Here is a 23,828-nt window from a genome sequence, read left to right as displayed (position 1 = left end):
GAGTAGAATTTCGTATACGTCACTCTGAATAAATTTTTTCCGTCCAACGGAAATTTTTGTAATCGGGACTGCATAGCTGGAAGTTCGTTGGGAAAGAGAAAAAAGCGACGTCCGTTATTCCTTTATTTCATCAGCAGGCGACGATCTAAATTCGGCGCTGCGCGAAAACGAATGGCCGGGGAACAAATCTTCATTTCCCGCGCGGCGAAAAATCGCGAGACGAAAGCCCGCGTTATGAGTACGCTCCGCGAGCGGGAAGACATGTGTCGCGCGCAGTTATATCATTCTTTATGGCTAGCCTGGGTTACCCTTCGCTCATTCAACGTTCGTCCGCGCAATATTTGGCTGGCTGGCTTGATTTACACCGGCATAAAAATGTCTCCCTCCTCCCTTGACCTGCCAATGTAGATATCGTCTCATTCTCCGTCTTCCTCTCAGCCTTGTTTATAAATTCGCTGACACGAGATAAATATGATATACATATGTGATTCTTCTTGGAAGAGCGAATTGAACATTTTGTTTCGGTAACTGCTTCAACTAGCTGGTACAATGTAGATTATTGTTTATTCTAAATCTAATAAATACAAAGTCTGCAGTATTTCGATTATGGAACAATGTTTAAGAGACATAGTAAGATGTTAAGTTCGTCGATGATGTTGTACGGGATTAGGGGTGACCAATAAATAACGAGTATCAAAGGGTTATCAGATCTAAGCGGAGGTGCTCGCACGCGGAACTTTTGACACGTAGAGTGACGATGCCGTAACGTCAGTGTGGCAAAGTGTGCGCGTGCAGGGTGGTGAGACCGTGGGGCGAAAAGGAGTGGGGGAGGCGCGCGAAGCTATTAAACTGACAGAAACACTTGCCACCCCCTTCTCCGGGCCCAGCCACCCGCCTCGCCGTCCTCCGACTCTCTATGCCATCCCTTACTCTCGGAAGCCCTTCGTCCCTTACTGCAACACCGGAGTTATTAATATTTTTCACACCCCCCCGAAAATTGTCTCCTGTGTGTGCTCGCGAGGTATCGGAGAAGCAATTTTATAGGCGTGTCACGCCGTCCCTGCCGCTGTCAACGCGTCTAGCTGCGACAAGATAGACGGGAAATCTCGACATCCGCTATCGTCCATCGCGAACAATTATTAATAAATTAAGAGGTCGGTTAACGTACGATCGAGGGGAATGCTTGACGATTGCTGGTATCCTCATGTAAATCAGATAGAGAATTACGAGAGACCGTCAACCGTTAACGGTCGGCCGATGTGAAGGATGAAGTAGCTAAGGTGAAGAAAGAGAGCGGTTCTTTAAGGGATGGAATATAAGAAAGAAGTCAGCGGTCGATGCGATCAAACAATCGGCTGCTGCTCGAGTGGCCTTCCAAGAGTAGCGCGTATAGTCGACTTCTTGATCTACCCTAAAGCGATTTGCGCGTCTCCCTGACAAAGGACGAGATGAAGGGGGGCGGTCGGGGAGGTCGGAGACAGAGAAAATAATTCAGCCGCGATGTACGCGAGGCTGGTACGTGAAAAGGATCGAGAGACGTGCGTGTCCGTGAATGGCTCGCTGCGTACCCTTAGCAACGGGAGTGCGTTGCGTCCGTGAGTACCCGAAATAGCGATTGGTGAATCCACTACAAGCATCGTCGTTGCCCGAAGTCGTCTCCAACGGTCGTGTCCGGGAGTCTATAATTTCGTGTTCGAGAGTCGAGTCGGTGTTCTCCGGTACATTTGTGTACGCACACGCCTTCGAGCTGGCTTTCGAGCGCGCGGGCTGCCCTCTAATGTGCCATTGAGAGCCACGTTACGTGGCATAAGTAGTCGAGCAGAAGAGAAAAAAAAGAAAGAAAGAAAAGGAGAGAGAGGGGAAGAGTGAGAGAGAGAGAGAGAGAGAGAGAGGTAACTCTCTTATGAAGCTCACGAGCACCGCCCTCCTGCCTCGAGGAACTTGAGACGCGATTGTTGTGCGCCGCGTGCACACCGTGTACCAGAAAGTATTGTCCCTCGTTAGAGGCCACCGGAAGTCACCGGAAGACGATCAACTAACGGAAGACCCTCTACCTTCGAGCTCCTCCTGCCAGCGACGCCTTCCCCCTGTTCTCTGCAGCTTGTCTCTGACCTCTATCCCCCCGCGGAGACGAGACGCTTTTTTATTTTCGACTTAACGATCTCTCGCCGTCTGTATCGAGGACGTCGGACGATTTCATGTACCCCACCACGATTTCGTTCCACGTTGTTCGTGTTACACGCAAAAAGTCAGATGATTTTCAGATGAAAACGATAAGAAGGTTTAATAGAGAGTCGGGTTACGGGGTCAAGATCGGCGAACGTAGGAGAAGATCCAGCAGATGCGGACGATAGAATTGTGGCACGCGAACCGCCGGAACTGGTTGAAGTAGGGAAAATCCGGTACGTCGACGCGTGCAACACCCTCGTGTCCTCCTTTTCATTACAGGCTTCCACAACCCTTTCACAACGGGACAAAAGAACAATCGCGCTCGTATCAAACTTTAACGTTATGATAATTATTTAAAATAATACAAAACTGCGCGGTCCAATGCGTATTAACGCATTGTGTTGAAATAATTTTGCTGGAAGAGTAACAAAATTGCCGGCTGCGTCCGGGATTGTTATCGGCAAATATCAAGCCAGGACCGGGCAAAATTCATCGCCCGAATTAAATGTTTCCGCCCACTCGTCGACGATTAATTACATAGGAAGGTTAGTGTTTACATCGCGCGGTCTACCAACGTGCATCGTCGCAAATCGCGGGGGCTGGACAGAATATTATACGATCCGTACAATCGGCGATCGGCGCGGGGGCCGGGAAAGTGGAGAGAAAGCAATAGCGCGAATCAACAGCCGATATTCGCGTAATATCGACGCAACAAAGTGCAAGCTTATTGGAAAACGCTCGTGCAGTGACGGAAAGGCAGCCAGGACAGCGTGCAAATATTGATGCATTAACAATGCAGGCTAATTATGTTTTGGTTTCGAAGCATTGGCTCTCCCGCCCGGCGATGGTGCGGCGACGACGATAGACCGTAGTTCCGAGTTCCACCAGCCCGGCCATTTCGCCATTGTGATCCGGGCTTCAGTACACAGCCTCCGGGTGGCTCACAGGCGTAACCCGCCGTTAAATTAATTTTTTGACCCTCCCGGCGCGAAATTCGGTTTCTCGTGCATGTTTAGCGGGCGCAAAATAGCACATTCCCGCCCTAGAAACAATTGCACGTGAAACCGAATTTCTCGCCCGATGTGTCAAAAAATAGTATGTGCACCGCGGGCGCGAAGGGCATTCTATCACTCGTGTGAATTTGTCGTGCCAGTGCTAGAATGCCCTATTTTGCGCCCTAGGTACACAATGTACTATTATCTCATGTCCGGCATTAATTTTCCATACCCGCGCCGCGTTCTTTATAGTCTACACTTCGTTACCCCGTTCATTCCTGATTACAGCCTCGATTCGTAACCGTGGTCGTTCTCCGCAGCATTTTGTCAATTTAAAAATATTATACGTGACGGATAACATTTCGTTTTTGATACATCGTGTCCAAACGATGAATCGTTTATCGAACGGTAGATAGAAATTTTGCCGGAGGCGAGTATAATCGAAGCGATTAGATTCTAATTAGATTCGCATTGGTGCTCCGGGTTGTTTAAACGGTGCACGCGTCCTCGGGTGAATTCTCGACGAGCTCTCTTCTCGAGGATCGAAGATCGAAGGGCAAAACCCCTGTGGATATCAGCTCTTGGCGGGGGCCAAGCTGCTGGATAGGGTAGAACTCCGAAAGGAAGGGGAACAGATGTTTTTGAGCGCGAGCCAACATCGTAATCTATGTTCCGCAACATCGTAATTAAGGAAAAATAGAAGTTATTCCCCTGCCCTCGTTCCCGCGTGATCGGTATCTCCATTTGGCGAATTCGAGATCGCTTAGATATTTTAAAAATAGAAACCAAGATATGAAATCACAATAATAACCTCGTAAACATTTCGGATTTGCTTTACCAATAATACAAGCGATCAACAACTATGAACGAATCTCTAAAATTATTGTGTCTGCCCAGAAGTAAACACGTCCTGATTCAATTTTCGCGTTTGGATCCGCGAATTCGATACTGATAAATTGCCACGAGGAGAATCGAATCTGCCCGCTCGAATCTCACGCCCGGCTCGTAAACAAGGGGGTAACAAAGCTTTGCTGACCGCCCCTCTCTTTACGTTCACGCATCCCTTAGTCAGGGGCGGTTTCCAACTCAGTAGGATCGTGCCGCACCAGATAAAGTAGATTTAAAAGTTTAAATCCTCGAGAGTCCACCGAACCGGTCCACTATGGCTCGACTTTTCCAAACGAAACGAAGAGAAAAACGACTCGCGGAGGGTGGCCACTCCCGGCTCGGGGAGAGATTAGATCTCTGACCGTTCGCACCCCCGTTTAAAGAAAACCGACCGAGAAATATACGCGGCGCACGGTCCCATCGTCCAATTCATAGGTGGACATGCGCTCGTTTTACAATCATGCTTTTGATTTATCGACTTCCGTTGTCACTGAACCGAAAACAAACGCGACTAATCTGAGATCAACCGCGATGTTCCAAGAATTTGATTCACGGTGAAATGAGCCATCGCCGATAACGAATTTTATTTTTGAAAATCTTGGAGTGTTGTATGTCGATTGTTTCTAGATGATTTTCGTTCCTCTTTTTGTTAACAATATGAAAAAGACTTCGTTATCCGGACAATCGACGGTCGCATTCGCAATCCGATAGATAAGAGTCCAGATATCTCCACTGGCAGTCGTTGTCGTTCCATCACGTGCGAATAGACTGCCTCCTCCGGGCTCTCTATTCACGACGGCATGGAAGAATAGCCCCGTGATTCTATTCAGGGGAAAAGAGAGACGTCGACGCGGCGCGGAGAGGACTGCACGGTATCGGGACAAGAGGAATAAAACGGGGGGCAAAGGGAATCCGAGAGAGGGGATATAAGCATCTGGGAATCGAATATCTTCGATCTAACGGCGTCTTTCCGGAATATCCGCAATTGTGGAAGAGTAATCGATGGACAGTTCGTGAGTTTCCCCGGGAAATCACGATGCGCACACCCTTTGGGACCGTTCATACGGGACAGGGGAATTGAAAGGGCTCGAAACGAGTAAGATATTTTCCACCCTTGCGAGTTAACCTGCGCTCTGTCCTATGAACATTTTTTTATAGGCCACGGCTAGGGGATGAAAGGCGTGAAGTTTGACAACTGGGGGTGAGTCCTGCGGTGACACGGTTGGAAATGTAATTGCACTTTAAAGATTTGTTCTTTATCATTTAACATGTCCGTTACACATTGCATATAATATTCTCGTAGCATTGATTAAGAAATTTAAGTGATTTTTCCGAGATAAGACAAGATACGTTCTTTTTTGTACTCAGGAAATGTGGATTGGATGCTGGGAACGAAAACAGTGCAAGTACTCCAGTCGGGATCGAAAAGTCAAGTCACCCTTTTCAAATTTTTGTCAAAAGCAAACAGCCGACGAGAGGGTTTCTCATTCATTTTTTTCCCTCGTTCCCGAAGATTCTTGTAACTGTTACGCGTCGTGAGCATTGTCTGCGGTTAACCCGTCGTCGACCTTCCATCGATATTTCGATTAAAAAAGTTGCCGCACAATCGCTAACGATTCACGGGCCGAGGCGTGAGAAATCGTCGAATCCCGACGATTTGTAGCCCAATAACGGCGCCGCTATAACTCATCCGTAATTGTTCAGGGAAGAAGAAACGTTCCTCGGCACTTCTTCTAATTCGATTTTGATCGTGCCGACACTCGACGCTCGCCAAAGAAACGATAAATAACTGATGCGCGGGCTGAGCTGCAAGGGCGAATAAAAAATTCGCCACCCGCACCGGAAGCGCGAGGAGATTCAATTTCGTCGCGCTCATCAAATACAGATTCGAACTCGACGCAGGGGTTGCGATCCCCCCCGCGATAACTTTTATTAAAAATATTTCTCACGTACCCTGTTGTTGCACGAAACTCCTGATCAATTTCAAAACGCGATCTATACATCTAAATCACTCCGATAATGCCGTCGACAAAAAGCGGAAAACCGTGAAAAAAAAAATATTTATATTGAAGCTTATCGGGCGTTGTCCTATATGGAAATTCAAACTTCCATCGTAAATTTGAATTCAGTCAGTGGCCGGACGGTTTGAAATGGTACCGCGTGCGTCAGACATCAAACGCCTGGCTTGGTCCTTTGATCAAGCTCTGTCATTCAGATGACTCTTGTCGAGCTCGGCCGATCGCCATAGTAGACGCGTTAAAAAATTGATTATTGTGTCATGGGCACCGCGTGAATACCTATTGACGGCTTTCGCGCATGCACCGTAACGTCGATTGACTCCAATCATTTTTTCACCCCAGGAGACGCCACTAATTCCCTGTTCACACCTTCGAATCAATCAACGTTCCTAATTGTCCCACTAATTGTTATTCAAAATCTTTATACAGTTTTGCCAGTTTCACGAATTCTATTCTTATTTAATTATGATATACAGAAGCTTCAAATAAAAATGCAAACGCTGCAATAAACGTTGACCTATACTCGAGTTTAGAAAGACAGCAAATTATTAACACATCTCCAGTTAATCGAAGGCACCGGTAAGGTTCTTTCCTAAATTCAACGGTGGCCTCAGAGTTCCTCACCCTTGGAACTTTCTTTTGAACGGGCAAAAGTTTTGACTGTCGGTCAGAGCGCGGCGATACCCGAAGTTCGATTACGTCGGCCGCCACGTACTTTACTTCTCCGGGACTCGAGGAGACTTCCGATTAAGCGACCAAAGATGGCAATGACGTCTCGACGTCGACGATTAATCGTTTCCAACCATGCTCCTGCTCATATATCTGTGTATGTACAGTTCATGTAATATCCTTGCTTATATACGAAGAACGAATATCGTGGACGTGTACCTGGATATAACGATGCCAATGTCCGATACCCACTGCTCGCTGAAATGGCTTACATAGCGAAGCACTCAGAGGGTTTCCCGTTTTTGCTAAGGCTATGATATCAACAGATCCCTGCTTCTTGCTCTCTCTATATTTAATCACCACTATTTATTATCACCAAATTAGTCCTCTGAACTGACATACGTAAAACTGATAGAAGAATGCAAAAATTATATATTAATGCATAAAATCTGATATTTCTACTGATATTTGGGTCTGGCTATTTAATCTTAGATCGTAACTACAAAATCTAATAAGATTAGGTATCTGCGTCGGAATAATCGTAGGGGTACGATCGGTATTGCTGATTTCGAAAATCGAGCCGCAACCGCGACGCACTGAAACAAGTCCCCCGACTCTCATCCTAATGGGGACCCGTCTCTAAGAGCACTCGAGGGTGTGTAATTGCTAGAATCCACGGCCCCGCTACTACACCGCATTTACGCGTTATGCGGGGTGCGTGTTAGCTACGCATCGACCACCTACTGGGTGTCCAGAAATTTCGGCTCCAGTCTCTCACAACTACAACCATGAAATCTATGATCTTTATCGAAAACTCATCGTGTCCGTTCTCATTTAGTATAAAAACAGAATGCATTTGGAAATGTATAATAAATAAGATTCGATTAAGCTATCGGAAGGAAATTCCAGTTTTGAAAAATCGAGTTGGATTCTCTGGGGGACACGGGATAAAAGCTGACAGAGTTAAAGGACATTATCGACTACCCCGAGGTACACGGGGGCAGCTCTCGTCGCGAAGATTGGTGGGGTTAAACGACGAGCCACTAGAAAACAATCCCTCGGCCGCATTTGCGGATGCTCTTTTCTTCCATTCCCCTCCCCTGTACGTCGGTCGTCTCTTTCCCTCGCGTCGACTCCTCTCCGTCTCCCTATCGTCTCGACAGATGGCTCGGCCGCGTTTTTGTTTCAAGACTCGCGCCAACAATCGTCGCATTACCGGAACAAAACGACTCGACGATCGGCCCTTTGAAAAAAAAGAAAGAAAAGCTGCGAGAGGCTCGAGAGTAACGGCGGCTCGGGGGAGGAAGGGGATCGCGGTGGTTCAGGAAGTCCCGATCGACCATATCATCTCGTTAGAAGCACGCACCACATGTCCAAACAGAGGAGACAGAGAGAAAGAGGAATTATTTCCGGAGACAATGATTCGATTGGCCGTGCGCACGCGGCCCAATAATAATAGTAATAATATTCGTACGAGTACGAGTGTACTTGTATACGATGCTTGTTGCAAGTGCAACGAGCCGACCTAACCGTGGATCAATTGTCTTTAGAATTCGGTCTAATCGCCGATTGTTCTGTCATCCAGTAGACGCATATGCTACGTTTACAATTTCTAACCCCCGGATCGTCGATAAGAGAAACAAAATTCACGCGTAGCGTAGATTTCGTGACAGTAAAACAAATTTCTGTAAGAAAATAAACAGCGACCGATTATCAGTTCGGAAAGCCACTAATTGTCCTTGGAGCCTCGCGATAAGCCACGAGGCTCTTGAGAACCGGACGGGTTTTATTACTATTTTACTGTATTTGTATTCCAGTTCTCTCAACTATCATCGCTACGAAAGGGCAATCGGTTTTACGATCATTTCCTTTCGCGCTCTTTACTTTACGGGTTTCCTCCTCCTTAAGATAAAGCACCGTCCACTCGTCTTGCCCTCGTTTGGTTCCACGACAGATTTGAGCTAATTCGATTCTCGGTCCACGTTCGCTCGGGCAAAAGTCGAAAAACGCATTAGCGATGCACGTGACGCTTGCAGCCGGGAGACGAAACCGCGCCACGGTGACAAACTCCCATACGTTAACTCTCGTACGAGTTCCCATCGACTTAGAAATTCGTACACACGCGTGCGAGTACGTGTACTCGCGGCAATGTGTGCACCGACACAGGTCACAGCCACGGAATCTCCCCTCTAATGGATTTCACTCATTTTTCTCCCCCGACAGCCCCCGCCGACACCCCTGCGACATCTCGAACGCCTTCACGTTTATTCATTCGTTCCAAGGAAACGGCGATGCTTCTCTTCGAGTTTGATACTCCGAAAGCAATTCATCTCAAACGACGTCTATATACTATCCATGAATGTATAAATAAAATCTCTGCTAGATCGTGCGAAGACATTTCATACGTTATGATAGAAATAAAAATGTGTAATGAGATCGAAGACAAGGTATGAATTAAATCTCTCTCTAAATCCTCATTGATAAAATAAATTATGTAAAGAAATGAAAATGAACAGTGTAATAAAACATAAAGTGAATATAATCATTGCCATATCTGTTCTGATCGTTAGAAGGATTAATGATATATTGGGTTCCTGATAATGCGAATTTCGGAAAGATTTGAAACTAGAAATTGTCATAAGACTCATCGACTTATCGCAGTTCCAATATTATCGGTGATAACAGACAATGAAACGGGCCCGCTTAATTTTAGCTACTCTGCCATATAACACGACATGTCGACGGTTCGATGCTCTGATAATTTTGATTACAAATCATACACGTGCTGGAATTGAGTTATAAGGTCATAATTATAAGAGTCGTAGTGCAATTTAAACTGCATCGATTACACCTGTCACGATTTTCATTAGCGAACTTGGACCTTAGTTTCTGAATCTCTCGCGAAGCGGATATCTTATCGTATCTGATAGACGTCAGATCAACATCTGTCTCGTCAGGCCCGAAATAAATGAACCGGGCCTTCCGATGCGACGGATAACGCAGACAATCGAAGACTATTACATATCGATGAAAAGATATTTGATTTCCGATATCGATAAAACATTCTATTAGCGATTTGTGCTCGGGCACGTTCGCGGAATGATAAGCTTGCAATAATAAATATCGATTACCAATCTACGTGTCACAAGCGACATTTAAGACACGAAAAATCCATTGCTCTTTTTATTCTACAAGGAAACACACATCTCAACTTTGTTATAATTTGCAATAACGGCTGCAATAAAAGTTGTATAAAAGGGTAATAGAATGAATTAAGTCTGAAAAAGAATCTAGGGCAGTTGGCTATGACCTAATCGGCGATCGTTCAAAGCGGCCGATTATCGACGTAATTCTTCCTCCTTCTTTTATCAAGATGCCCGTGGAGGACTTTCTTTCTACGTCGAAACGCAGTGGAAGCATGCGAGTTACGTAGCTTTTACAGATTGCGTGTCGCTCGGACTTCTCTTCTCGGCCGAAGGACGAATCGAGCTCAACCGATGAAAACGGGGAAATAGGTGGCGAGGGTGGGAGTCGATGAGCCGAACGACCATTGGATAAAGTTGATGACAAAAAATTACTATGTTAATTTTTTCATAATCTTCACCTTCTCTTTTAATTGTAATCACGATTGTATATCTTTCTAAACTCCATATTTATTAAATATTTGTAAGCTACTGTCCCAGATAAAAATTGATGGCAATAATTGACATACTTGAATTTGGTACTTACGATTATCGAGAATCATATCAGGAAACGTCGGCAGACAAGAAGAATTTGAAACGTAGTAGACTCTTCGTTGAAACTGGAGTGTGGCTCGTTAAAAACAGGTGCGGTTAGAAAAGGTACATCGGCGGCGTCTATAGCGACTGAGTATTTACCGAGGAATCAGCCCGAAAACGTATTTTGCCGGAAGTCGGACGAAGGTGACGACACTTTTTCGCGTTATCTGATTCTATCTGGTTCAACCACCCTTTGTCATTATCATCGTGTCGAGCGCGCGGCGATGCCGACACGAGTAAGTACTCCATCCGGCTGGAAATTCATCGGATGACGTTTAGCTTGCTGCCGATTGATAACACCTGCCCGAAACTGTATTACGTCATCCGCGCGTGTGTCATAGATTAGACCGAAAAAGGAATTCTTGTGTAACGGTTCACTTTGTCGAATGTGGAATATTTTTCTAGCTGGAAGAAGGTTGGAAACGAGACGAATTCATGGAACGAAACCGCAGCCAGTGATATTAACAGGCGATGCTCGTTATAAAAAACTTCCCAGATGAGATTCCGGAGCACCGATGATAAACGTGTATCGCGGTGGTGTGACCGCAAAGTCGTTGTGACACCGAGGAACGCACGGTAATGGCAGCTAATGAGCATGATACGATAAGAAACGTGTCAGTGGCTCGCATCGCGCCCTCGTTTCTCAACATTGTTACATCCGTACTACAAAACCCTTGCTTAATGTCAGAGACGTGCCGTGATAACTGTTCGTTGATACTCGGCCCACCAACAGAGGCCGCGCAAAATTTAATTGACAGACTGCGTCTAGATAATATCGAAAATTGCCGACCAAGGTTCAATCGATATGCTCAAAGTGGCGTGATTAAAACGATTTCACGGAGTATTGGATAATGTAGTTCGTGATGTTTTGAAAGAGTTGAAACGGTAATAGTAAATGGTTACGTTGAATGAATCGTTCTATAGAGAACCTCTAATCCGGGACCACCTGTGCGGCGTGGGACCGCCGGAATACCTCGTATGATGTTCCCGAACGTGTCACGAGGGCTTCAGCAGCCTAAACAACCTGGCCGACATCGCGAGATAAAGAAGCACCGGCTGGTATGCTCTGAGAAGCCTTTCGAGACACTTGGGGCCCTTGTTTGCACCGAGCCAGATAAATCCGAAGTCGGAGACATCCGGGATCTCCGTGGACATTGCGCTCCGGTTTCCTGATTACACTCCCCTAATGTCCTTCAATACTTAGAAACAGATATCCGGCTTCCTGTTCGCAATTTCTCTGCCAAATTCCATTATATTTTTCTTGTTATAAAATGAACAGGCATAACAAGCATAATTGAAATCCTGATACAAAATGTATCTTCGTTTCGTTTTTCCAGTAGGTAGAAAATTTTTGACTGGAGGATTCACGATGGTAAGTCGCTGGTGTGATATTTTGGAGTGATCACGAGGTCGAAGAGGACTGTCTGTTGACCCTGTTCAGTGATTTATGCGAAGGGCACAGAGAACTTTGGTGGCGATCTGGACGAAGTCGGCAGTTGTGCGGCAGGCGGGCGTGAAACGAAGCTTCGAATTCGAGAGGGCCGGAGAGAGTCCGTTCGGTGACACAGAGTAACCAGGGGGGCCCAATGAATGTCCGAGTACTTTATGGGGCAACCTGAGACCGCGGTGGACGAACGCGGTCCAGGAGGACGTCCATCAAAGGGTTCCAAATAATTACCGCCTTCGCAGCCGAGGATACGCGCCGCCGAAAGGAGCCACGGTGATAAGTCAGTGAGACGTTATTATTTTTTCTTCGTTACAAATGTGCTCCTTTCTCAACACGGCTATATATCAGATCCTAAGTCAATAACATCGACTAATAAAATTGTCGTTTGTAAAAAAGGAGAAACCGAAACGATCGGTTTTATTAATCCCGCGATCGGTAATGCGCTCGGGAAATAGTAAATAAGATAAGGATACGTTTGAAGAAAGAGGAGAAAATCTCCTATACAATGTTGTACCGTTTTTTTGGTTTCTTTTCAATGGTATCATTTTTCCCAGGAAACGTTGAAGCTTCTTCGAGTTCCAGATTGTTTGATCGATGGATTCTCGAGACCTCGGACCGGAAATTATGCGTCAGGCTGTTGTCCGCGGCCCGGAAGTAACGGCACGCCGCGCCGCTATCTGCCGTCTCACTGATTGCATTTTCTTTGCGCGCCGGGAAACTACCGGCGTGTTTGTTTTTCGCACGGTCCAAAGGACTAGCGACAATTTTCTTGGTCAGTGAGAAAAATGTCCGGAGAAGCAATACAAATTTGCTTAACGGCGTTTTATTTATTCCCCGTTCCTGCGAATAAATCCAAACAATCCCGCGACCAATGAAAAGCTTTCGGTGTCGAAATGCGTCGCGTGCCGTCAGAAGTTCGTGTATTCCCAAGCCGCATTCATATTCTAATGACGACATTGTGCGCGAGGTCAGATGTTGGTAACCATACGCTAGCGCAGTCGATCTTCCAGGTTATCATAGCTGGTCTTGTGTGACATTAAGAACTGGGATCCGCCCACGAGAAATCGCAAGGGGGTCGAAGAAGAAGTTCTCCTCAGGAAGAAACTCGATATCTTTAGGGGTTAGAAATAACGGTTGGTCGTACAATGTAAAGGAACGCTTCGAAACGCGGTATTTCTTTCTACTATTCTTGTTAACATAATCGATTTCCATCGAACGAAATATCTATGATTTATACACGAAAATTGTTTTTCGTCTGTCACAATTTCCGATTGCACGGCTGTCGAAAACGGAAAGCAATCGAAGTTGGACTCATTTCGTGAAACTCGAACCGAGGAGGCTCATCAACATTTCAATTTCCGTCGACGAGCACTTGAAGATAGCTCGTAAATATTCGACTTAATGGCAGACGGTACAATTTCAACGCGAACAGGGTTAGTTGGGTTCGAGGAAGACACGGGGAAAGAAATCGCGCCGTGGGTGGTGCGGAGGACCTCGTAACCGGACAGGAACGAACTTTTGGATTAGAACGAAATAACTGGAATTACGGGCAATCCGCGAGCTTCGAAGGACCGATAAATCAAGGGTGGAAGCACGAGCATCCGGCTGCTCGTGCCATTGGCCCGGTACACGCGAGAATACTTCCTCTCTGACAAAACGCTGCCACGATCGGATCTGAGGAAATCCAACGACTTTCTCTAAGAAAATTTTGACTCTTCGACCTAATTTCATCACGCTATTCACTTACTTTAGTTTCTTCTAAACTTACTTTGCTAACGAAAGAATTAATTACGAATACGTAGGATGTAACATATTATTTTATATGTATTTCTAACCGTCATTTGCTCTACATCATTCTCTAGAAAACGCCTACAATTTTCTATCAATTCGTCCTCGAAACGCATTTAGTAACCGGAAGCGCGTGTTCATAGACAATGGGACCGCGGTCGACAATGGAGGCATCTCGATTGGCAAGCTCCAACCGTAAATTACGATCAGGGATCCAAGAATGCTCGACGCTATCTACGATCACGTGAAAAAAAAAATCAGCAGAGAATCTAAACCGCCCAGCTCAGGAGGGTAGATATGTTCCGTTGCATCTGTCGTCACGCCCTGCCCTTCACGCGCGCTCGTACGCTTGTACGTACAACGAAGTCACATGTCGAAACGCGTACGCGTACGTACGAGGGATGTTTTTCAGTTTGGGGTCTAGGTAGGAGAGAAGGGCCTAAATGTTTTATTACTTAATCATAACGCTCGGGGGCGGGTTGTCGGTGGGGGTTGAACGCTGGGACGTAATGCGTTCGGGCTGGGATTCGGATAGAATTATTCTGCGACCCAATTATTCATACGCGTCGAATAAGCCTAAGACATACGTACTCTATAAATCATGCAGCTATCCCGTGGGATAATAAAGCAACATACACGAATTCTCACATTCTTCAATAATTTTTAATACACTAAAATCTAGAATAAAATATACAGTATAAAATATTTAAATACAAAACTAATGTTACGATAGTAAGATATTAATGAAGAGTACGTAGAGCTTCCTAACTGGAAACAGGGATGATTTCTATAATAGATACGAGCACGAATTCGACGAAAAAACACGGACAACTCAATTAGCCCGATAAAGGCGGGGTGAGGCCGTTTTGCGTGCGACGTAAAATAGAGACGGATGATAAAATGAGCCGAGAGATTGAATGCGCATTGACGCGAGAACCACCGTAACAAAAGGGCTGAGGCATCACTGCATATTGTCACCCGGCACCGCGTGAAATTCCTCGCGTGTGTGCGTGCACGGTACACGCTTGTACGCGTGTAGGAAAGTACACTGTATAACTACATTAGGGGTCGCAACCTTTCCCCCCTCGTCCCGTGTAGCACGCGCCAGCTGGCTCATTGTTAAATTACGGCCCTACGATATCTGTTTGTCAACGGCGTAGAATCTCGACCCTAAAAAATTTCATATGTGATAACGTGTCGATTGATGTTTCCAACTTATTCGACCTAAATGCACGCAAGATGTGAATTTGCGAGAGATGTTTCAAATGTCTGTGAGAACGTTGGGAATTTCTTGATAAAGTTGAGGAACATGAGTTGGTGCAGGGGACGGAGGACGCCAATGGAAGGATCATCCTCTAATGTATTTACACGGCGAGAGGGGTCTATGGGGCGAGATTTGTCACCCTGTACACGGGACGATACGTGTCGTACACGAGCCACGTTTGTATCACCATTGTCATCCGAGCTGAAAGATTAAGCTAATTTCACACATGTCCGCCCGCCTCGCGCTATTCACTTACGTCCAGCAGTGACAGTTGACAGTGTCGCGTGACATAATATGAAACTATGCTCGCTCGAGGGAAGACGTCCGAATGACAATCATTATTATTAATACGTTCGTCGTTGGGAAACGTACGTTCACGTTCATTTTTCAATTCTCCAAGGAGTCGCGATTCCCCGGAAACGACTAACGATGCTCGTCAGATAAAACCAAAGAGACGGACAGTTGTCCAAGATGGTAACATCTGCTCGGATGGTCCCGCTCGATTAGCTGGGTTCTGTCCGAGAGATCGTCGGAACACGCGCGACGAAACTCTCTCCCGGGGCAAAGGACATCGCCCGCCCACATCCTTCGGGGTTTACAATTACGTAACGTCCTACATGTGTCGAAGACGCTCGCGCACACGTGTCCCCTCGCGCTGTATCACACATTTTTTTTTTCACCCTTGACTCGTTTCATGTTCGTAAAAGAAACTTTACGAACCTCTCTCTTTTTTATGCCCTATCCCTCGGTACTGTAAACTCATAGCGGCGAGCAACAACGTCCAATTAGCAAAGCCACGTCCCATTACTCGTTTACGCGCGAGGTAAAAAAACATACAAATTAAGGAATAGAAAAAAGAGAGACGCGCGGAGCCATGTAATTTGGCGTTGAAGTTTCGGCTCACGGTGCTCTCTTCATTCCCACGCGACCTGCGACCTCTCCAATCTCTTGTACAGTCCCATCGCGGCTCCGAACAAGTACCAGAAAAAAAGAAAGAAAAAAAGCGGAGTGCTGGTTATGGTACGAGGATTCCCGAGACCATCGTCTTCGTGGTCGTGTCCTGGCCAGTGTCATTTGACACAGTCCTAAACCCGATTCGCGCCACAAGCCGATCCTCGCTCTTCTTCGCCTCCTGTCCCATCCTACCCTTCTTTCTCCTGTGAGCTTTTTGTCCCGTAGTCTTCGTTCCCAAGCGAAGAACAAACGGAGAGAACTATACGCGTGGACCTACGCGCACGATCACTCAGACACGCATCCAGAACCACGCGTGTACGTACATAAACTCGTTTGTGTTCAACACGCACACGGAGGTACGAGTCTCACGCGAAAACACGTACGTTTACGGATCGAGAACGAGTTTGCGCGAATTGTAGGCGTGTGCGTGCGAGCACGGACGAGGTCCCGTGTGTGAAACCGCGGAGAGGGTGGATCACGATTCCCATAGCGGAATTCAATTGAAAGAGAGCGGCCCGCGAATCTCTCGTGAAGATAAGGAGACTGCCATTCAGGGAAGAATAGAAGCCTGGTATGCAGAGGGTTAGAAAGACGTTCGGTGCCGAAAAACGTCCACTGGGAAGATAATGAACCACCTATTGTATAAGTTACTCGATAAGGTTATTTTCTCAGAGGTAAATGTCCCTCGTCATAGAATTTCTGTGTGAATTTACTGTATAAAAAGTGATATTAAATTGAATTCCATTGATTGTACGAATGTCCACCTTGCCGGAGGAGCGTTACCCTCGTGCACGTACGACAAAATAGACGCAACAGTCGTACGTGCCTCGGAACAACAACATATTCCTCGGTACGCGTGTTTACTCCCACCTCTGTCACCGTACACTGCCTCAAATATTATGAGTTACAGGATTGCAGAGGAGTTGGAAGATCGAACGAGGGTAAGGAAATAGAAGTTCGAAGCGTGTGCAGCTCTCTCGGAAGCGTGTCATCTCGTGAGATCATATCGAAAGTAATAAACCAGCTACTTGAGATAAGCTGTGTATACGTGAAAGTGGTTGTGGGAAACTATGCGGAAGGTGTACTATTACGACGCATAAGAAACTCGTTATTGAACTGGAGCAAAAAGGAAATACTGTTTTGTTGTTTGTTAACGAAATTACCGTATCGATTTTAATGGCTGCGATCTCGTAAAACATCCTTTCCTGTAAATTTTTCGACATCGTAAAAGACTGTCTGGCGTCGCGATACGCAGAGCCACAGCCATTGTACTGCACGATCGACGAGCAGTCGTAAAACGCTGTCCATAAATCTCTCGTAGCTGTCTAAACACGATCCACGATACAGAACGATTGACGTCGAATCGCAATCGTATCGAGGTGGCAAGGACAACAACAGAGAGGAGGACGAGCGTTCTTTAAACGAGCTCGCGCTGGTAATTTAATCGCCTGCGCCGCGGTCGTTACGATCGTGGGGCTGGTTTATGCAAAATTATGCGTCGGTACTGCTCCAATGAAAATTCGCATACCTACGCACACGTCATGCATTTCGCAACCGATGCGGTGCAGTACAGTGCAACGTGCCGCGGTAACAACGCGCTAATGCGATGGACGTGAGCCGAGGGGGTGGCTAGAGTCGTGCGCGACGTGAACGTGTCGTGTGTAAGAGGTTTTCCTCCTTCGACGTTGTCGCAACGTCGTCGACTAGAAGTGGCAGCGCGAGGAAGCACGGCAAGGAAACGGGGGGAAAGGTAACGGAGGGTGAGAAAGATAGAAGCACTGAGGTAAGGAGAAGACTAGAGGGAGAGGGAGAGAAAAAAAGGAAATCTGTAGAGCTAATTCGCGTGCGAGATAACGCGGTGGCCGAGTATAAGGTTGTGTGCGCGCTATCGTTGAAATGGTCTCCGCCGAGTCACGGAGGGGGGTTGGTCAGGGCAGGGAAAGGCCACTGTCGACTTATACCAAGGGGTGGTAAGACGATCTTATCGTATACCCTCTTTCCCTCTCCTTCTGTCCTTCCTCCTTCATTTTTTCCTCCACCACCTTCCTCGCTCTCCTTCTCTTTCTTTCAACCCCTTTGTTCTCCTTCCCGGCCGCTAACTACTTTTATCCCCTCCCACCCCTGATGACAATATCGCGTGGCCACTGAGATAACCGGTCGTGTCATTCCTACATCGACTACCTACTTCTCAGTCCGACTAACACCCGACCACTCCGGCTTCCACTCTTCGTGTACTATCCTCGGTAGGGACACTCTCGCTGCACGAGAGACCCAAGTGTAACATGGTCGAACGGCGATTGTCATCAGGGAAATCTTACGCTCAGGTTGGACACCCGAGGAAATGAGAATGGAAGTTATTACGTTAGAGAACAGGCGATGGGGCTGACGTTATCGAGTATTCGATTCCCTTTAATAGCAGATTCATTAGCCCGTTATCTGATCACGAACTTTCTCGGACCTTCGTCGTTAAACATATCTGCTAGCAAAAAAAACGATGTTACGTCTATATCATTATTTCCACGTTCTTCCATCGAGAAAATTGCGCCCTCTTTCCATAAAAATATTCAGCCGGAAGCCTTACGTGACGAATTCGCAAGAGAATTTCTATTGCGGCGATAAATTTTTCACCGAGTCACACAGGAGGCGTCAGATCGATTATAATCCCGGAATTCTGGCCCAGTTCGATGGTAGGCGAACTGACCAGCGAAAAGCGATGGCAACGTTGACGGGTAAGTAAAGCCGGTCGGGTGGTGGTGGAATGACGTCGCGGGAAATGAGTCTCGTAAAACAATGCTAGACACGCGAACACCTCGAGAAAGTGGCCCCAACCCTTTCCAACCGGCAATCGAATCTACGCTCGCATCATCCCTCCTCTGTGTCCTCTACATTAATTAACGTTCCATCGATCCAAGTTTACTGTCCATCAAAAACTCAAAAATATTCCAAATAAGTAACCACCGAATGACATTATACTGAATCATTAAAAAAAAGTATTACAACTTTCATGTAATAATTCCAATGAGGAATGATTTTTAAACAAGGGTGCATCCATGAGAATGTTTGTCTGAACTTGACGATCTTCATGCGAACGCCGCGAAAGAATTAGTCACCGGAAAGAAAAAAGTCGTGCGAAACCAGGATGGAGGAACGTTTGTTACGACGAAAGACAAAAACGACAAGGATGGTTCGTTAATGTACGAAAGTTCATGCGTGAACACGCGTGCTCATCCGTTACGGGTATTCGCGTATGCGTACGCCTCCGCCGAACGCTCGTTTCTCTTCGCACGCACAAACGACGTACCGGGAACCGTCGAAATAAACCCTTTAGCTGTAAACGGAGACCGCCTTTAAAAGATTGTCTGTAAACTCGTTGACAATTATCGAGCGTTATGGCTTTAACGGATATCATTAGTCAAGTGTCCAAATACCGATTCCCAAAATTCCAAGAAGAATGGCAAATGAAACGTTTCCAGGTTGTAATAGAGTTTCGATAAAAACAGGAACGTTGCGTTCGACACATGACTCCTGGAATAAATCTGACATTCAGGCAAGTCGTACGGCTCGGCAGCGTGACGTGTCAGTCGCATTCAGGCGCGTAGCGAGTCGGCTGTCGAACCAGAGATTTGCGATCTTCGGTGATCGGCCAATGGTGAACGAGGTAACTCGCGACGAATTGGGATCGGCGGATATTTATCGGAGGGAGCGTGGCTAGAAAGGAATCGTGATAGCGGCGCGACCACGATGAATGCCTAATTACATGATTAATCGCTCAATAGCCAGGCCCCGACAACAATGGCTCCGCTTATCGCTCGAGCGTGCCTTTCGGACGGCAACATACTCCGGCACGAAACCCAAATGAAGCGATCCCGAGGACGATTATTTGATTTCTCGATCGAAAAATTGTCAAGTTACCGATCAATAATATTTGCGAGATGCCTGCACGGGTATTATCGATCGCAGTCGCAGCGTTTACGTAGCGGGAGAGAAACAATTCCACGTTGAACGATCAATTATCGGCATTATCGTGGGTGGAAACCGTGGAATCTGGTCGATGCGTTTGTCCGTCAGTCGTGGCTGATTGGCCACCGTTTGTTTCGGAGCCCGGCCTGATTGCATTCCACCGGAAACGGCAAACAAATGACAAACACCGGGCCTTATCGTTAATTGGCGGAGGGAGAAGAAAAGAATCGAGGAAGACTTATGGAATTATTGCCGCGTTGCCGGAGAGTGGAAGAAAAGGGTGAAGAGGAAAACCGAGGAAGGAGACGATTGTTCCTGCTTTCTGTTATCGGATTTACATGGCCGCGTGCAGCTATTCGAGGGGGTATTGTCGCCGCTTTAATTCATACCAACCGAATCGATCACGTCCAGTCGTCCAATAATCGTACACTACTTTCATGTCACCACGATTTTGGATTCACTTTTCCCAGATCATCATCGCAAACAATTCTTTCTATTAAATAATCTGTCTTAGAAGTATTGGAACGATTAATTATAAAATGTCACGCAGGCAGTGTCTAGTAAAAGCAAGAAATTTTTTAATACCAAGATACATCGAAGGAATCTTATTGTTCCGAACACTAGAATCGAGAAGGAAGGCGGTTTTAATTGAGACTGTCCAGGGGTGAAAGGTATAAGAAGAAGAAGAAGAAGAAGAAAGAGAAGAAGAGGTGGGATCGGAGGTAGCAGGAGTCTCCCGCAAGACTCGAATGGACTGACCTACCATAGGATCATCCGATCTATTCATGCTTCCTTATTCAATCGTACTCTCTCAGGATACGAGACAAAAGCACCGATGAAACAGAACCTCTCCCTCCCCAGCGGTCCCCCTAGCCACCCCCGTGTGCCCGTGGCACTCCGCGCGTATGTTTCTTTGGCTTTGTCTCCTCTCGGATACGACTTCCGGTGCCGCGGCTCGACGCTACCCCTCAATGGGATGATGCGCCTTTTGAAACGCGTGGTAGGTGGATTCCGCGATTATTCCTGCGGTTTAAAGATGGCCCTCTTTCTGCTTCCTATCAGTTTCGAAAATTTCCTGTTTGCCCGAGAGCACAATGCCTCGGGATTTACTAACGATCGAAGAAACTGATAGCTTGATCTATATAAAATTGAATGGCTAACGGGAAAACATTTCCTCGTTGCTTGAACTCACAAGAAGATGCGCCCTATACGCATGCTTTGTCGAAGGTAATGACTCGATTATCCATCACGTTTTTCCCTCTGTGTCTCATCAGAGGGGTTAGCTTCGTCTATTGTTTCGGCGACTCGTGAGTCAAGCGTTAACGGATTTTGTCTTACAGATTGCTAGATCCATTGAAAAGTGCCTCACCGACAGACCGTGGGAAGCAAACGTGCCTTATAAATCATCCCCCGAGCAAAACGGCAGTTTGACAAACAATTAATTTCTTGATTTGGATAATTTATTTTTGCATGGAAGAATCAAACGTGTATTTCTAAAAATGTAGGTCGACGTAAGAGTATAGAACCAAATGCCTGCACCCTTTGTTCCTCTGAAGTGCGCTATCGACGTCAAAGTATTGTGTGCAGGGGAGACATCGGGCAATCGCGCAACCGTCTTTCATCAATTTGCCTACTATCGTCCCATCCGAGTCGTCGGTGAAAAAAGTTAACCGCGCGCCGTTCGCCATTCACTATATAACAATAAATTAACGTTGGACCGCTGTACGACCGAAATCTTTTGTCCCGACGAAGCGATGCAGCATTGTTAACCATCAAACAAAAGAGGATCGATCCTGCGTTCTTGTCGTTCTGCTCTTTGACCCTCCGAAACTATTGAAAATGTTGACCCTTGATTGAATAAAAAAACAACAAATGTGTGCGAACACATTTTGTAGCCATGTTTCAGAAACACGTCGAACCTTTTCGATCTTCCTAAATGAATTTTGATTTAGTAATTTGGTACATCTAGCTACCGTGTGTGTCAATTGTTAACTGAATGGTAGTCTGACAAACTGGGCGGGACTTTTCGAAGCAGATAACGAGGCAGTGGAGGCGGAGGACGAGCAGAGTGACTAGACAATACAGGAAAAGAAGAAATGATATCGACTCGTTGCGAGTGCGCCAGCGCGAGAACCGCCTACCATTCGTTTCTCGACGACACACGGAGGGATATTCTGACAATCACACATTTACGGCATGTGACAATCTTATCAGAACTATGCCACGATTTTTGTCTTTCCTATTTCTCCCATTCTATTCACTGCTACTGATGATAAACCGTTTAAATATTCTCTGTTCCGGATTTCAAACTACGATTTCACTTGTTATCAGTTTAAAAAATGATGAGAAATAAAAATTCTTGCACTGTCATCCTTGTTCAGAATAATTAATGTAAAGGAAATTCAAATGAATGTCAGCTGATCATTCTTCAGGCACACACTAAGAATAGCTAAGTAACGATTGGAATATAAAGAATTCAAATTTTCCTCAATTCAAAAGAAATGGGTAGGCTTGAAGCGCCGAGTGGAAACGGTTGCAAATTACAGGCGGCGAAGAGGGAAATTAACGGTTTGTGTATATTTTAGTGTTTAACATTTGCGGCTGGTCACGCGAGCTGTTTTAGTAAAAATAAAACCTGCCGAACTACCGACAGTGTCGCAAATTACAAAGACAGGAGCTGAATCAATTTTTACGAGTTATGTCAAGAAATTTGTAATGTTTTAAAATGTTATATCCAAACTAATTCTGTTACCATCAATGTTATATCGCTCTGAGTGTAATTAACTTACAGCAGGCACTTGAAACTAAGTATGTTCTACAGGTAGTAAATCTTTCTTAAAAAATATTAGATCTGACAGATTACTCACCCTGTGCCAATCTCCTCGCCACCGGCTTGGATCTCATCGCTGCACCCTGGGTGGCGGATTCGAAAATAAAACACTAATCGTAAGAACGCTGACAGTCCTCCGAGCCATGCGAGTTTATGCACGATCGTTTTATCCTCTCGTTATATTATTTCACTCTAACCCACCCCTGTTCCCGGTCTCAGAAAAAAAGGCAGAGTTCGTTCAATCTTCAACTTGTCTCGAGCGTCCTCTTCGACGTAAGCTCCTCTTCTCCCTCTTCACCACTCAGATCGATGACGGGACGAGACGTACGCGTCTCGATCTCGATGTTCGAGCCGGACACTAGTCGGGGGGGTGCACAATGAGTCCATATTCCGGCGCGTGGGTTCCGGTACACCGGGTCCACCGGTTCTGAGAAGAATCCGACGGCAGCGTCGGTCCGTTCGACTGGGATCCTGACGTGCGTTGGATCTGTCCTCCGACAGCGGAGGCTTCTCCTGTCCTCCGCGTCTCCTCCTTCTCCGCCACTTTGTCCTCCACCCTCGCGACTCTCCTCTCCCTCCACACCGTTCAATCTCTTTTTCCCTCTTCCACGTCTCTCACCCTTTCTCTTTTCCCGTATCTCCCCCTAGTGCTCCGCCGGTACCTCCGGTTACACCACCGCTTCTTCCACCCTCTTCTTTCTCCTCTTTCTCTCCTAGCCGTGTTGCTTCGCGTTCCTCTGCCACCACGGGCTACTACTACCACTTCCTACCTTTCCGCCTCCACCTCCGCCTTCTCCACCTTCTGCCTCCTCCTGGCCTTCCCCACCTGCGGGGTCGACCTGCTCGCAACCCCACCACGTAAGCGATCCGACTCCGCTGTCCACCAATGATCAGCCGCTGTCTCTCCTCTCTTCCTACGAGAGCGCAACCTCTCGTCTCTTCGCTCCTGGGTTCCTCTCCTATCGGAACCTCCGTCTAGCCGACGTTACAGTAGCGTGAAACATCGATGGACGAAGATAAGATTAAGATTTTCCCCTCTTCTATACCGCTTCCCGGTATCGCTTGCT

General features: G+C 46.5%; 1 protein-coding gene across 1 annotated transcript in view; it reads right to left on the bottom strand.

Annotated features, from left to right (window-relative positions):
• The window catches only part of LOC108628568 (MDS1 and EVI1 complex locus protein), a 51,476-nt gene extending 27,933 nt beyond the window's left edge, over window positions 1-23,543 (bottom strand). Inside the window, exon 1 of the mRNA XM_026816605.1 lies at window positions 22,799-23,543. Within this exon, the coding sequence (XP_026672406.1) occupies window positions 22,799-22,835 (37 nt within the window). The 5' untranslated portion in view covers window positions 22,836-23,543. The remainder of the gene's footprint in view (window positions 1-22,798) is intronic.
• Between the last annotated feature and the right edge of the window lie 285 nt (window positions 23,544-23,828).

Source organism: Ceratina calcarata, unplaced genomic scaffold, assembly GCF_001652005.2.
Source record: "Ceratina calcarata isolate Rehan_Ccalc_2016 unplaced genomic scaffold, ASM165200v1 scaffold53, whole genome shotgun sequence".
Taxonomy (NCBI): Eukaryota; Metazoa; Arthropoda; class Insecta; order Hymenoptera; family Apidae; genus Ceratina; species Ceratina calcarata.
This window is presented reverse-complemented; position numbering and strand designations above follow the sequence as displayed.